This window comes from Stegostoma tigrinum, chromosome 2 (genome assembly GCF_030684315.1).
Source record: "Stegostoma tigrinum isolate sSteTig4 chromosome 2, sSteTig4.hap1, whole genome shotgun sequence".
Classification (NCBI taxonomy): Eukaryota; Metazoa; Chordata; class Chondrichthyes; order Orectolobiformes; family Stegostomatidae; genus Stegostoma; species Stegostoma tigrinum.
This window is the reverse complement of record NC_081355.1, coordinates 81,789,999-81,807,024: the sequence shown is the minus strand read 5'-3', so window position 1 is coordinate 81,807,024 and position 17,026 is coordinate 81,789,999. Positions and strand designations below refer to the sequence as shown.

The following is a 17,026-nucleotide window of genomic DNA, read 5'->3' as shown; positions in this document are numbered from 1 at the left end:
TGCCTTGAATGATGGGACTGAATGAGCGGTTACCAAATTAGTGTAAGGACATAAGGAGTCTGCAAAGAGCTGTAGATAGGTTTACATGAATGGACAGATGTTTGGCAGATATAATGGTGGTAAATGTGAACTTGTCCACTGTAACAGGAAGAAAAGTAGCCCCCTGTTCCATTTCAGAATTGTGGTACCATAGGATTTAGGAATCCTGGAACATGAATCACATGTTAGTATGCAGCACAGAATGTGATAAAGACGACAAGTGGAATATTTATTGCAAGGGAGTAGAATATTAATGCAGGGATGTTTTGCTACACTTATATTGGGCATTGGTGATAAGACTACATCTAGAGTAATGAGTACATTTTCAATCTCCTTAGTTTAGATCACATTTGAAGCTGTTCAGAGAAGTTTCACTCACTGTTTCCTGGGATTAGAGTGATCATCTTGTATCCATTGGAGTTTAGAAGAATGAGCACTGATCTTGTCAAAACATTCAAGATAATAACATTAGCAGCAGACTCGAGGAACCAGAGGATCTTCTATTGATCCTAATTAGTACATTTGTATCTGTGGTTTTGAATGAAAAACAAGGGTGGTAAGACATAAAGGAAGTGAGAGACTTTGGAGTGCATGTCCATAGGCCCTTGAATGTGGCAGGGCAGGTGGATAAGGTGGTAAGCAAGGTATGTGGCATGTTTCCCTTCAGAGGGCAAGGCAATGAATGCAGAAGAAGAGGTGTAACACTAAAACTATATAAGACAGTGGTTAGGCCATAGCTGGAGTTCCGTGCACAGTTTTGGCTACAGTTTCGGAGGTACCTAATTGCTGTCATAAAAGTACAGAGGTGATGTACTAAAATGTTGCCAGGGCTTAACAATTGCAGCAGTGAAGAGAAGTTGAACAGGTTATCATTGTTTTTCTTGGCACAGACTGGGTTGAAGGGTGACTTGATTGTGGTGTACAAAATAACAATGGGCTTGGATAGAGTGGGTAGGGAAAAGAGGACAGTTATCAGGGGCAGAAATTTAAGCAATTCATGGAACAATTGACATGAACGTGAGGAAAATGTTTTCACCCAGAAGGAGGTGGTTAGCATTTGCTGGCCAGTTTGGTCTTGAGGCAGTCATTTAAAAGGAATCTGGATCTATACCTAGAACAGCACAGTCCACGTGGTGGAAGCTGGAATGAGAGTGGGTGGCTGTTTTATTCAGCCAGTGCAGGCATAATGGGCTGAATGACCTCTTTCTGTGGTTCTAAGAGGAAGTTGCCATCAATGCATTTTAAAGGGGTGGTTTCATTGTGCTGGTGTTCTTCCATTCAAGTGGATTTGTTTGTTATCATTTGTCCAATCTTGATTTGGTAAGCGAGCTTTCTTTTGTAACTGTCCATCAGGTATATCTGGTCTCCTGTTGATTTAATATCCATTAAATTCTGTCAATTTTGCCTTCCGTGTGATATTTTATTTTCTAATTAACTTGTTCAGAGATATTAAGACACACCTCTGGAGCAGGTAGTTGAACCCGAGGCTGCTGGCCCAGAGGTAGGGAACTACCACTGCACCACAAGACCTCTAGTTGAACCCTCTGGGCAACCAAATGATGTGGATAGATGATACCATTGCTATGTCTTTGTCAAATAATGTGCTTCTAGCTGTTATCTTCCTTTTCTGTGCCTGTTTTCCTCAAAATATGGAATGACATCTCAAACCTTAGAACTACAGGAATAAGTTGGATTTGCCAAAGCAACAATGTTGTAAGTCTTGTTTGTCCAGGCTTCCAAGTTTTTTTAAAGTTTTCCAAGACACGTAAGTCAAATCTGGGAGATGTGCATCCAGAGATGTTCTCATCTATCTTGCAAACCAAAGGAGAAAAAATACCTATTTAGGTTAAATCGGCAATCAAATTCTTTCATTGTAAAGCAGCTAAGCAGGTTACTGGGTGAAAAGTTAAACACAAAAGAGATCTTTCATGTCTGATGACTGGAAGCACCAATAGGGTAATTTGCAAGTTGTCTGGCTGCTCAAGTAGTGGAGGAGTTTCCACAGCAATCATTCCATCTAGCCAATTAACGCTTGGCAGCTGAGAGACAGACATTATGACTGGCAGACAGGAGTACAGCTGGCAGGGCAGTACGAGATTTAAAGGCTAGTCTGCTGCCTTGATCTAGGCAGTGCACATTGTGGGCATTGAGTATGGTTGTCAACCGGGCAGGGATAGAGAATTGACTGGAGTTAGGACCAGTGGCTCCATGGTTCAAAGGCATATCCCTGGAGGTGTTTATGTAAGCACTAAGTGCACTTCGAGGTGCTGTTCCCACTGAGCAGGAGCTGGAGGTCAGCAAGCCTCACATAGACCATGCTTCAGGCTGTGCAAATCTGACTGCAATACTGGAAATCATTCTGATCCGATGCAGTCTGATAGAGTGAGGGGCATTCATAATTCAAGTCGAGTACTAAAGGATATTGTGGTTAGACTGGGGTCTGCTGCAGCTGGCAAGGGAACCAACAAGAGGGAAAAAACTTACCTGAACTCATCCTCCTAAACCTGCCTGCCAAAAATGCATCTGTTCACACAGAGTGGTAAGAGTGACCATGGACTCAGTCCCTGTGGTGGTGAAGTTCGGTCTTCATACTGAGAATAACCTCCATCTGTTGTATGGCACTAACACCATGCTAAATGGGATAGACTTCAAACAAATCTAGAAGAGCAAGATTCATGATCGCTGAGGCACTGTGGGCTATCAGCAGAAGAACTGTATCCATACAATCTGCAACCTCATGTCTTGGCATACCCCCCAATCTACAATCACTGTAAAGTTGGGTATCAGCCCTGAAACGATGGAGAGTGCAGGAGAACATGCTGGGAGCAGCACCAGCCATATATAAAAACTGTCAACTTTTGTGAAGCAACAAAGCAGAATGTTTGTCAAACAGCATAAGTACCTTGTGATAGACAGAGCTAAGTGATTCCACAACCAACAGATCAGATCTACGCTCTATTATCCTGCCACATCCGGTCATGATTGTTGGGTTTTTAAACAACTGAATGGAGGAAGTGGAGGCTCAAATATCCCCATTTGCAATTATCAAGGAAGCCAACATTTCAATGGAAAATAAAAACCAAAAGAACTGTGGAGGTTCTGGTCTGGTAACCCTTCCCCAGAGGAAGTTCTGAGGAAGGGTCACCGGATCCGAAACGTTAACTCTGTTTTCTCCTCCTCCGATGCCGCCAGACTTGCTGAACTTTTCCAGAAACTTTGTTTTTATTTCAGTGCAAAGTATGAGGCTGAAGAATTGACAACAAGCTTCAGACAGTGTATGGGCTGGATAAAAGTTGTCAATTTCCTCTACCATCACAAATGCCAGTCTTCGACCAATTCGATTCACTCCACATGATATCAAGAAATGGCTGAAGGCAATGGATACAGCAAAGGCCCTGATGACACTCTAGCAATAATTTTGAAGACATGCTCCGGAACTGGTTGCACTCCTAGACAAGCTGTTCTAGTACAGCTACAACACTGCAATCTACTCAACAACGTGGAAAATTGGCCAGGTATGTCCTGTATACACAAAGCAAAACAAATCTGATCCAGGCAATTATTGCCCCATCAGTTTACTCTTCATCAGTAAAGTGATGGAAGGTGTCACCAACAATGCTATCAAACAGCATTTGCTCAGACTTTGCCTGCTCTCTGCCCACTTTGGATTCTGCCAGGGTAACTCAGCTACTGACCTCAGTATAACCTTGATCCAAGCAGAGTTATAGAGGTGAGGTAAGAAAGACTACCCTTGACGTCAATGTGCCCCAGCAAAACTTAAGCTAATGGGAATGGGGGGAAATCTTTCCACTGCTTAGAGTCATACCTGGCACATAGGATGATGGCTGTGATTATTGCAGGTCAGTCATCTCAGTTCCAGAACATCTTTGCAGGCTAGTGTCTGAGGTATAGCCATTTTCCGCTGCTTCAGCAATGACTTCCATCTGTCATAAGGTCAGAGTGGGAGATGTTTACAATGGCCTGCACCATGTTCAGAACTATTTGCAATTCCTCAGATATGGAAACAGTCCATGCAGCTAGACGTGAATATTATCCATGCTTGGGTTGACAAGTGGCAAGTAACATTTGTTCCACTCGAGTGCCAGGCAATGACTATCTGCAGTAAAAATGAATCTAGCCATTACCCCTTGATACGTGGTAGCATCACTATCAACATCCTGGAGGTTATTGTTGACCAGAAACAGAACTGGCTTAGTCATATATATACTGTGGGAACAGCTGCAGGTCAGAGGCTAGAAATCCTGTGGTGAGTAACTAATCTCCTGAATCCTCAAAGCCTGTCAATCATCTTTAAGGCACAAGTCAGAAGTGTGATGGAGTACCCCTCTTTGGTGGATGAGTGAAGATCCATCAAAACACAAGAAGCTTGACGCCATCCAAGATAAAGCAGACCACTTGGCACCACATCTACAAATATCCACTCACTTCACCCCCAATGTTCAGTAGCAGCAGTATGTACTATTTACAAGATGCACTGCAGAAATTCACCAAATATCCTTGGACAGTATTTTTCAGATGAGACAAATTCCATCTAGAAGGACAAGAACAGCAGGTGCATGAGGACAACAACACCACCTGCAAGTTCTCCTTCAAGTCACTCCCCATCCTAACTTGGAAATATCTCACTGTTCCTTCAATGGCGTTGGATCAAAATTCTTGAACTTCTTTCCTAACAGCATAGTGGGCGTATGTACAGCACATGAGCTGCAGCAGTTAAAGGTAGCATCTTGCTACCAGCTTCTCAATGGCAACCAGGGTTGGGCAATAAAAGCTGGCCCAGACAGTGATGCCCACATCCTCTGGATGAATAAAATACAATTGTAAGCTCACAGCCCTATATATTGTAAATGGTGTCCATCAGGTGTGAAGCAAGGTAGCCAATGCATGCATCAGCTTTGTCCAGAGACCAGTGTCCACAATGAGATACAGCGTTATCTAATTCAAGAAACCCACAATCAGTCTGTAGTATTTGCTGCATTGATCATAGAATCGCTACAGTGTGGCAACAGACCCATCCCTCCTGTAACCCTCTAAGCTACACGTCCCTGAACTTTAAGGGCAATTTAGCATGGCCAATCCACCTAATCTGCACGTTATTGGACTGTGGGAGGAAACCCAGGCAAACATGGGGAAAATGTGCAAGATCCACACAGACAGTTGCCTGAGGGTGGAATTAAACCTAGACCCCTGGTGCTGTAAGGCGGCAGTGCAAACCACTGAGCCACAGTGCCATCCCTAAGCTGATGAAGCTGAATAACTAATTGTAGTGATCCTCCCAATGGTGTGATGGTGGACATTTAAAGTGTCACGTTCTGATAAGCACAGTGGCACTGGTTTATCTGTAGTTGCAGGAGAAGTTATAGGTGTGCCTTAAGTATTTGTATAAATGCTGCCTCAGGTGCTTGGAGTCTCACTGAGTGACATTTGCTTGTTTAATACCGTAGTATTAAATCGTTGATGTTCAAGTTCTTGAAATTATACTTTAAAGGCTTGTTTGCTCATTTCTGCAGAAGTTGGTCATTTCCAGATAGTCTTTGGAATGAGAGACAAGGTAAAATCTGCAAGGAATGACAGCAATGTTGAATGTAGCTCCTGAATGTAATAACTGGGGCATTTCATGAAAAACTGCCAAGAACAGAGGAATAAAGTAGAAAATATTGGAAATACTCAGTTGCTTCAACAGCATCTGTGAAATTTTTCTGTTTTTAAAAAAAAAACCATTGACCTGAAACGTTAACTTTGTTCTCCATGCTGAACATGTTGGTTGTACAGGATGTTGGTGAGGTCTCTTCTGAAGCACTGTCTAGTTCTGATTTTCCTAGTATTGGAAGGATATTTTAAGCCAGAGAGATTTACCAGAATGTTGCTGGGAATGGAGGCTTGGGGTTATAAGAGAGGCCGAATAGGTTGGGATGTCTATCACTGGAGGGTAGGATGTCAAGAAGTGACCTTAGAGGATTATAAAATAATGGGTGTTGATAAGGTGAATGGCAAGTGTCTTTTTCCCAAGGGTAGGGGATTTCAAGACTAGGGAGTCATATTTTTTAAGGTGAGAGGAGAAACATTCAAAAAAGATGAGGGCAATTTTTTTCAAGTGGTCCATGTGTGGAACAAACTTCCAAAAAATGTGAGTACAGTTACACCATTTTATAAGACATTTGGATAAGTACATGAATTAGAAAAGTTTGGAGGGATATGGGTCATGTGCAAGCAGGTGGGATTAGTTCAGTTTGGGATTATGGTCAACATAGACTGGTTGAACTGAAGGGTCTGTTTCCATGTTGTATAACTCTGAGAGGGGCAGGAGGTTTATATGGAATTTGAGGAAAAACCTTTTTCACCCAGAGTGTGTTGGGGATCTGGAATGCGCAGCTTGGGAGCGTTGTTGAGGCAGGAAACCTCAATCTTCCAAAAGTACTTGTATCAGCACTTAGTGCAATAGCATTCCAGGCTGTGGGGTAAGTGTAGGTATTGGCAAATTTTTAGCGATGGGCTGAAGGGCCTCTTTTGTACTCCTCTTCTGTATTGCATGATTTTATGATTCCACAACCTGAGTTTTTCCATCACTTTCGTTGACACTTCCAGAATTTGCTTTATTTCAAAGAGAGGACTGAATTATTTCTACCATGAAATGGGAGAGACCTAATCAGGCATATTGCAGAGTTTACTCCGATCTACTTAAGTGTTGGAACCACATTTTCAGAAGCTCAGTTACCATTTTGATAGTCCCTGTGGTAGTCACATGCGACCTGTTGTAGGTTTAATGTGTCTTTGTGTTGGGCTTCTCGGCAGGTGTAAGTTGTCATGCCTTCAGTGAATAGCCCTTGTGACCCAGAATTCATCCACCAAGGGTGGCCTGCACAACTGAGGAATCTGGGATTGTCTCCTATTGTATTCTTCTTGGCACCTTCCTGGGAATCTAGCACACACCTGAAATTCTTTTTGTGGTGTTTTCCGATTGTTTGAACATTGTCAGAAGTTGCTGAAAAAGCTCAGACCTGGCAGCATCTGTGAAGAAAAAATCAGTTAATGTTTTGGGTTCAGTGACGCTTAATCATAGCCCAGGTGCTGCCAGATCTGCTGAGCTTTTTCCAACAACTTATGTTTTTGTTCCTGATTGACAACATCCGCAATTCTTTTGGTTTTTGTTTGAACATTGTCTTGATCCTCTTACTGTTTACCTACGTATGGGAACCTTTAAGACCACATGAATGCATTCAACTGCACTCCCAAACCTGAGGAAATCCAGTGATGCCCTGATCAACCATTACCTGCTTAGCCTGACTGGCTTAAGGGTGATACCCTCTGCCTGACCTGCTGTATTTCTTTAGCTTCACACTGTATTGAATGTGATACCCCATGTATTGTGCTGTTTTGTGGTAAACAACATGTTTAGTGTTTGATAGTGATTGAGTGAGTTCCTAATGTGTGTCCAGGCAATCCCTGAAATGAGCCTGAGGGGAGAAGTTAAACCCATGGTTGCTTTCATTGCCACAGGAAATTGGGAGGTATCAATTGGTTTCAACTCCTCTGACGTTCCAGAAACATGTGCTAACCCATCACTGGACAGATGGGGTTAGCGCTCACGCTGATGATGCTCCACTAAATCTAAATTTAAATCTTTGTCTGTAAACCCTTTCAACTGAATAGATCTTCAGTGAATCTTGCCATCTTTGCATAGCCAAATCCCATAGTAGCTTCTTTATGCTAGTGTTCCTGTAAGATGTCCAGTCACGTTCTATTTGGCTGGTTCCTTAGCATTCTTCTAATTGGGGCACACAAAGTCTGCTTGCAGAGCATCTATTGAGATTTGATATTTTCATGGTTCATTGCTTCCCCAATCACCTTAGACTGTCTGCACTTGTTGCAGTGAACATACGTTCTGCAAACACTGCAAAACTATGAAGTTTTGCTTATCTCAATGTCAGACCATCTGATGACAAAACAGCTGTACTCAGAACTGCTACTCACTTCCAGCCAACACTAAGCTGTTGCTGAATTTTTGCTTATTTTTAATGTGTATGTCTGATGCTTAATGGAATCTGAGATGCACAGAAAGTTTATGAAGCTTAGAAAAATGGCTGTCCTGTGTGACCTCTGTCCCGCTGGCAGGCTGGTAAATTTTACTGAAGGTGGTAAGTCCTGCAGATCCACTCTGGTGTGCCCCAGCCCCACCCTATCTCAAACCCATTACCGTAGGGACAGTGAAAGAAATGGATGAAAACCATCTCAACAGCAACTCAAGCTGTTGTAAGTCAAAGCAACCAAAGTTTGGGAGGAATTTTCCTGAGTACTGCCAGTCTAATATTGTATACAACAATACTCACATCATCAAATATTATTTCAATTAGTTGATGCAGAAATCTCCATAAGGTAATTAGGAAGTAGGGATTAGGGAAGGATGCAAATCTTTCACTTGTGAAAAGATCATTTTGCTTTGAACAACATCTCTACTCAAATGACAACCCTGTACCTTTACAATTCTGATAAATTTAAATGATGTAAGAAAATTAGCCTGGGCTTAACAATACATTAAAATGAAATTACCCAGATTTTTATATTTTGTCTATATTAAATATTATCTACCAGGGTATCACACCCTCACTCTCTATACTGATTAACTATAAATGCCTTCCCACTCTGTCATATGTTACTAATCAGAAATAATTTGTTGCTTTTTCATCCCAATGATAAACATGGTTCAGTGGAGATGCCCCTTATTGGGTATTGGCTGAATGGGGTCTTGTTTAATTTAATATAGTTATTGGTTTATCCGAATATCTTTGAATAAGGTATGATAAAATGTTTGTGCCAATCTTTATATGCGCTGAAGACTTGCTTCTCAATGAGTATTGGAATCAGGGAAATGCCAGAAGATCTAAAGGATAACAGTTGAGATGGATGCTGTTGGCCTATAGTGTGAACTGCTCCTTTCAGGAGATGCTTTGTAACCAAGTTGTATTTTACTTTTGCAATCCACTTTTTCTAAATCCCTTTCATTAATTCACAACATTTTAGAGCAATAAGCCGAATTGCTGCAGTTAGTCACAATAACCCATGGTATACGGTTCTCTTAAGGATATAAATTTGAAATACCCTCTAATATTACCTAAACAGTGTCAAATGGAATTTACTGTATTATGAATGATGATGATTGTCTTGGTGATATTGTTGTGGTTCCTTATGAAATTGTACAGATCATATTGAGCTTTGAGAGTAGCTGTATAGTTTATCATTTAGCTTTTCCTTGAGGTCCAACATTTCTGATTAAATGTATAACTGAGACCTTTTAAAGGCAGAAGTATTATGAGTTAGTAGTCAAAAATGTATCTGTAGAATAAAGCCTTAAGCCTGTAGATGAGTTACTGTTAGAACTGATATTTCCAGGGATGAACACACAAACCAGCAGATTAAAGGAAAAATCCAGATTTAGTTTAATTTTTCAAACAACATGTCTTGACATATTCAGTAACCTGAAGGGATTGTAATATGAGGCACTCTTGAGTGTGTTTATTTGAAATCCCATCAGATATGTTAACATTGGTGTGTGATTTTGTGAAAATTGTTATAAAATAAAACAAATGGATATGGTTTGTTTTTCAGTACACAGTTTTGGCCTTCTGTACAGATCTTTAGGCAAATATGCAAAGGCAAGTTTAATATCTCTGAATTTTATTTTGACAGCAAATATAACATCCAAATTTAACATGTTGAGCTCTTTGAGAACTATTCTGCTTTTAAGTTATACTCTGTATGTTCAACTTTGAGTTTTTGGTCATGAAGAATTTCTAATCTTGAGTTCTGTGGAAAGATTAGCATTAGAGTTCCTGAAATTGTTGTTATAATAATGATGTAGCACTGTTCATTTATGTTCTAGCCCCTGGAGATTCCTGATGGCCGCCGAGCACCATTCCCTACCCACTACCGCAGCAGCAGTACTCGCAGTGTTGACACACAGACACCCTCTGTCCAAGAGCGCAGTAGTAGCTGCAGCAGCCACTCACCATGTGTCTCCCCTTTCTACCCTACTGGATCTCAGGAGGGAAGCCCATGCTCAGCAGAAGACCTTCAGTATGACAGGGACAGAGGTGAGAGAATAGGCTTCAAAACACGTCAATGCATGCTGTTAATGATTTATTTTTATGGGGAAAATGCACACAGACAGGACTATCACCTGCACTGACATGTGTTTTACTATAAAATGGTACATGGGTTAATACAGCCAGCCTTTAGTTGAGCATGCTGAGGTAATGATCCAAATACTACAGACCGCAAGTAAATAAATTACACCGCAATCATTCTAACACCACATGATCATTGAATAGATTTTACATGATCAATATCCATCTTATGCAATCAGAGAAATTACTGTTGCTATGAATAAAGCACCATTCAATACCACTTTGCTATTAGAAAGTTGTAAAATTACAGGACTTGATGTTGCAGGTGCTAGTAAAAAAAAGTCTAGAAGGGTCAACATTCAGCTTCCTGAAACTAAACTGCCTTGTTCGCTCTGGAGTGGATAATGGCAGAGGTGATGGAGAAAAGGAAAATATGGCTACCAGTTTGTGTCCCCAATCCTAGGAATATAATTGGGAATACCTCATCAAATATTGAACATGCAGATGTAATCCATCAGCATGTTTCAGAGGGTGTTTGGGTTGCTCTGTAACAGAAGGGCAATCTGTTCCACGATATTACTGCCGAGGAAGTACAGAAGAATATACCCGAGTTATTAGTTACGAAACTACTGTTTAAAACTTAGACATTTTATTTTAAAACATCTTGAAAATTACTTATTTCTCTAATTGAAACAAAATTATTGTAGCAGCAAGAGCCTTCACGGTGAGAATAGAGAAAGCTAAAGGAGTGAGTTACATTTGTTGCAGAGGCCCAGGAGAATGCTAGATGAGGCGGCCAGTTTGGTGATGTCTTGAGAAACCTACATTTCAGAATGGCTCAATTTATGGCCTTATCTGGTGGCATTTATATATTCAGCATAATTATTCAATGAAGCTTTCCGAGACCTCGGATGTTTATCAAAGGAAAATAACTTCAAGGAATTTTGTCTTTCTTTAGCGTGATCTTGATTGCATTTTCATCCATATTTCTTTGACTGTTCACTGCATTTCCGTCTTCTCCTTCATTACTTAACCAAATTCAACTATCCATTCATCTCTGTTGAAGATGCAACATAGTACATACTGAAATAATCCTTGATTGCAATGTTGTACTCTCCACAAGAAGCATTGCAGAAATTCCCCAAAAATCCTTAGGCAGCACCTTCCAAATGCATGACTACTTCCATCTAGAAGTTCCCCTCCCAGCCGCTTACCTTCCTGACTTGGAAATAAATCACCGTTCTTTCACTGTCACTGGATCCAAATCCTGGAATTCCCTCCGAAAGGGCATTGTGGGTCAACTTGCAGCACACCTACTGCTGAAGTTCACGAAGACAGCTCACCACCACCTTCTGAAGGGCAACTAGGGCCAGGCAGTAAATGCTGGCGCAGCCAGTGACACCCATGTCCCATGAGTGAATTTTAAAAAAATTCTAGGGATCATTGCCAATTTGAGCTCAAACTCTGTCTTGTCTCTGTCCACAAGACAGTTCAAAGTCTTTTGCTACTTAACAACATTACAAAATTGCCTACCAACTTAAATTTATTTTTATTTATCAGTAGTCTGACATATTTCCACATTATTTCTGACTCAAGTTAATCAAATGCTTTTTATAGCATTAAATATACCCTTATTTAATCCCACTTCTTTTTCTTCTATCTCTCCTGAAAAATTAAAATAAAGTTTAACTAATCCAGATATGAATTGAGACAGCAAGGACATACTGCTTTGTTCTAATTAGTGTTGCATGTTCTTGGATTTTTAGTTCTGATGATTTTCATGTTAATACTCTTCTACTTCTTATTACTCTTTTTTGTAATTTTTTTAACCTATCCTTTCAAGCATTTCTTTGCTTACTGCAGAAACCAGCCTTTATTGGACTATTTCAGACAGCTTTCAACCTCCATCACGTTTATTTTAATGCTTTTTCCCCCCACACCCTCTTAATATTTGCTAGAAACATGAGACAGCTACTTCAGGTAAGTGTAAGTTAAAGATGATGGAGAGGTTATTACATTTTTCCCTTTAGCTCATTTTTCTGTGGATAAATTTAGTCACCCATCAGATATTTAACTATCTCTTGAATGGTTCAGGGTATTTGTAAGTCCTAACTAGGAAGCCATTCATTGTGTTCAGAAGTGCTCTTTGAACATCAGTGCTTAATTGCATCCCCCAATCCCCATCACCAGCACCCCACCTACTCTCACCCACACACATACATGCGCACACAGTTTAATTTAAAAGAAGGTTCTGGATGAATATTTTTAATTCCACTTGGTAATATGCACACGTTTTGGATATTCTGTCATCGCTTATCTATCAAAGTTTCCCTGGTAACTTCATTTTCTGGACTAGGGATGGGTCTTGTGGCTTCTTTGTGTCATTACTACTTTGATGTTTCTGTTGTTTTTAGTGACCAGAACTCACTTAAGTTCTGGAATTCACTTTCTAAATCTTTCTGCCTTTCTAACTCCCTTTCTTTAAAGCAATTCTATAAAACCCAAAGTTTAACCAAGCTTTTGGTTATCTACCATATTATCAGTGTTGCATTGTGTAGTGTAATGACCTGGTGAAGTATCTTGGGATGTTTTATAATATCAAAGGGACGATGTGAGCATAAATTGTAGTTGTGTAAATTATGATATGTGATCAGAGCTAGTAACCTTACTATCTTTCTCTTCCCCATTGTGATTTATTATTCTTTTTCCCAAATATTGATGCACTTTTAATCTAAAATGTATGGTGCTTAGTGGCTCAGATATCTTTCCATACTTAGTCTCACTTTGTCATTACATTTTATTCAACCTTCTTTCCTCACTCCTTTTATCAAGTTTGAATTGATAATTCTTCAACATTGCTTCAACTGAGAGGTACAGTTTTTCCCTATTCATGCTTTCAAAATTCTTTGGAGTATTTTATCAAATCCCCTCTTCACTTTATTCTGTTCCAGTTGAAATTGTCCCAGTCTCTTATCCCCTCTTTACTGCTACAGTTTCTTGTCCTAGGTATGATCTGAATGAATTTATACTTAATGCTGTTTGTGGCTTATTATTTTTCCAGAATGAGATTCAGATTATTTATTATACTATTTTAATATATGTATGATATACTATTGTAAGACCCAATGCTTTTAATTTATTTTTAGGAATTTAACAGTTTTTACTGTTTTTTAGAGAATTAAAGCACTCTTACTACTTTTACTTTATGTGCTCAATCTAATTATTATTCCATCTAAAATATATCATTTTGAGGACTAAATCACATCTGTCTGTTTGCTAATCTGTTCTGCTCTGATTTTCTTACATTTTTCCTTGATAGTTGCTAAACAACTTCTACCTTTGTATAGTGACTAAATAGTGATGTTGTATTCCATGTGCCTGCATTCATATCACCTATGTGAGCCAACAGCAACAGTAAAAACATGGATCCTAGAGTACCGCTTCCAAGCCTGCACCATTGCAAATATCATTAATAAAGGATTAATTGTAAACCTTTGTTTCCTGTCCTACATTTGTATCACTATTGCTGTGTTTGTTGCATGCATGAAGTTTTTACAAATCGCCTCCTGCGGTGCATTTTATTGATCATCTTCTGAAACTCTATTTTCTTAATATTTATTGTGTTCCCTTTATCTATATAAAAATTGTTCATCAAAAATGTCTGTTGAAATGATCAAACTTGACCCATCTTTAATAAATCCATACTGTCTATATCTCTGACTATTCTTTGTTCAGATGGGCACTAATGAGGATAGCCTGACTGATCTATAAGTACCCAATTGGCCCCTTCTTTTGTGTGTTACATTGCCTTTGCTACCGAACCTGCCTTAAGTTATTTTTCATTTATTCTTTTGAGATGTGGATGTCATGGACAAAGCCAGAATTTGTTACTCCCATTCTGCCCTGGAGAAAATGGTGAACTCTCTTGTTGATCTGCTGCAGCACTGTTAGGAAGAGAATTTCAGACTTTTTACCAAGCAACAACTATGTCTGAGGAAAATTGAAATATGTAAATTTAAAGCACATTCTTCAAACTTTTAGTCGTAGTGGAGGCTTGAAAATTTCTTTGCATCTTCTGGTGGGGTTCATTTATTTGTTCCTTTTCACTCATATTTCCTCTGCTATTTGAGCTTCCAGAGTTTGCCTAAAATGGTTGAGCATCACTGCAGTTGATCTGATCATGCGTTCTTAGTTTCACAAACCACACCTATAAATATCTTCCTCCTATGAAAGCCCCATTTTCAGAAAAAGAAGTCATCTACCATAAAAGCCTGGTTCAGTTCCTCCTTAATGCAGAGTAGTTCTCAGATTTCAAAAAATAATCTGCCCCAAAGGATAACATTAATCACAATTGAAACTGTATTTCTAGCCTAATGCTAGCAGCTGGCTTTGTAGACCTCTGTCATTGACATTCTTGCAATTGTACCATCTCTGCTAGTGCTGTTGAAGAATATTGACGCTTCATTCTTTTTATCTTCGTTTGTCACATGTTTGCACTAATAAAAAGTAATGCAACTTAACCAAAAATATTCATTCAAAGAATGCAAGGGCAAAACCCACAAGTTTGAGAGAAGTTAGAAATGAGAGAGTTTACTTTTTTATTCATTCGTGGTGCGTGGGCTTTTCTGGCTGTGCCATCATTTATTGCTAAACCCTGGTCACCCTTGAGGTGGTAGCAGTAAGTTACTTTCTTCAACCTTGCAATCTATTTGGTGCAGGGACCCCTCCAATGCCACTGGGGGAGGGGTGAAATTCCAGGGTCTTTACTCGGTGACACTGAAGGAATGGCGATATAATATTCCAAGATAACAGTGTGGAGCTGGATGAACACAGCAGGCCAAGCAGCATCTTAGGAGCACAAAAGCCGTTGCTTTGGGCCTAGCCACTTCCTAAAACATCAGCTTTTGTACTCCTAAGATGCTGCTTGGCCTGCTGTGTTCATCCAGCTCCTCGGATTCTCCAGCATCTGCAGTTCCCATTATCTTTGATATAGTATTCCAAGTCAGAATAGTGAGTGACTTGGAGGGGAACTTGCAGGCAGTGGTGTTCCCATGTATCTGGTGCCCTTCTTCTAGATGGTAGTGCTTGTGCGTTTAGAAGGTGCTGCCTAAGGAGACTGATGAATTGAGATAGTGCAAATTGTGTGCACTGCTGCTTCTGAGCATTGTGGAGAGAGTGAACAGATATGGATGTGGTGGAAATTAAGTGGCCTACCTTGACATGGATGGTTTCGAGCTTCTGGTGTTTTTGTTGGTGCTGCATTCATCCAGGCAAGTGGGGAGTATTCCATTACACACCTGTCTTCTGACTTGTGGATGGTGATCAAAAGGTGTGGAGTGAGGAGATGAATAATTTGCGACAGCAGCCCTATCTATCCTTGTGGTCTTAGCATTTGTGGTTAGTCCAGTTCAATTTCTTGTCAACTGTAACCACTAGGATGTTGATAGTGGGAAATTTAGCGATGGCTATGCCATTGACTGTCATAGCGTAATGCTTTCTTAGAGATGATCAATGCCCTGCATTTGTGTGGTGCAGCTCTAACTTGTCACTAGTCAGCACAAACCTGGATATTTTTCAAGTCTAGTTGCATTTGAAAATGGATTGCTTCAGTACTTGAGTTGTGAATGGTGCTGAATCGGTGAACATTCCTACTTCTGACTTTATGATGAGGGATGAAGCATCTGAAGATGATTGGGTCTAAGACATTCCCCTGAGGAACTCCTGCAAAATAAACCTCACAAACACAAACACATTTGAACGAAGGTCTATCAATGCCTATTTAAAATGGAGTTGCATTGATATTGAAGCTCAAATTAAAGCCGAAAATGGTGAAATACGCAGCCAATCAGAATTTGATGAAGGCTCAGTGAGGTGAAACAGTGGGTGGATATTCCCATTTTCAGTTGGTGTTTTGTTCAGTGAGATTTATGGCTGTCAGTTTGCCATGTTTGGAGCAACGTTTCTCACGCACCCTTCCCTCTTTCATGTCATAAGTTATGAGCTGGACTGTTGGGGAATTGCACAACTAGCAATGCAAAGGTACATGTGAATACCAGCACTTGCCAGCATTTAAGCCCAGTTTCAATCTAGGACCATGCCCTCATATCATGGTGCTTGCCTGTTATCGCCAGAGAAAGGGAAGCTTGCTTCCTGCTTTGTGAATAGCGGCCTGGATGTGTTGGTGGATGGAGTGGTGGAGAGAAGTCTTTTCTCCTGCAGATGGACAATCGAGTCTGTATTTAAATTTCAGATAACAAGGTATGGAGCTGGAATGAATACAGCAGGCCAAGCAGCATCAGAGGAGCAGGAAGGCTGACGTTTTGGGCCTAGACCCTTTTTCAGAAATTTTTCCATCACCTTTTCAAGGAGAGAGTACAAAAAGACCCACAATTTTTCCAAACACATTTCTGTTGCTTCAACTCTGCTTTAAATGGGAACTACCTAACTTTTAAACAGTAACCCCTAGTTCTAGATTCTCCCAAAAGAGAAAATGTCCTCTCCATATCTACTTTAAGACCTTCAGAACTGTGTCACAATTAAGTCACCTGTTATTTTCCAAAAGTCATCCATATGCAAGGCTAGTGTATCAAACCGCTCCTCATAGAGAAACCTGCCCATCTCTGGTATTAGTCTTGTAAACCCTCTCTGAACTGTCTCTGGTGTAACTGCCTCCGCCACTCTGCTGGCAGCGCATTCCAAGCACACTCTTTATCCTCCTGTCTAAAGAACTTGCCTCTCACATCTCATTTGAACTACTCCCTTTTAACCCCTAGTAATTGACATTTGTACCCCTAGAAAAAGCCTTTGACTATCCATTCCATCCATGACTCATAATTTTGTAAAAT

At 40.2% G+C, this 17,026-nt stretch overlaps 1 protein-coding gene across 3 annotated transcripts in view; it reads left to right on the top strand.

Annotated features, from left to right (window-relative positions):
• Nucleotides 1–17,026, top strand: part of glcci1a (glucocorticoid induced 1a) — a 208,646-nt gene that overhangs the window by 155,911 nt on the left and 35,709 nt on the right. For all 3 annotated transcript variants that reach the window (XM_048562369.2, XM_048562362.2, XM_048562355.2), the window contains one exon: nt 9,938–10,148. In XM_048562369.2, coding sequence (XP_048418326.2) covers nt 9,938–10,148 — 211 coding nt within the window. The remainder of the gene's footprint in view (nt 1–9,937; nt 10,149–17,026) is intronic.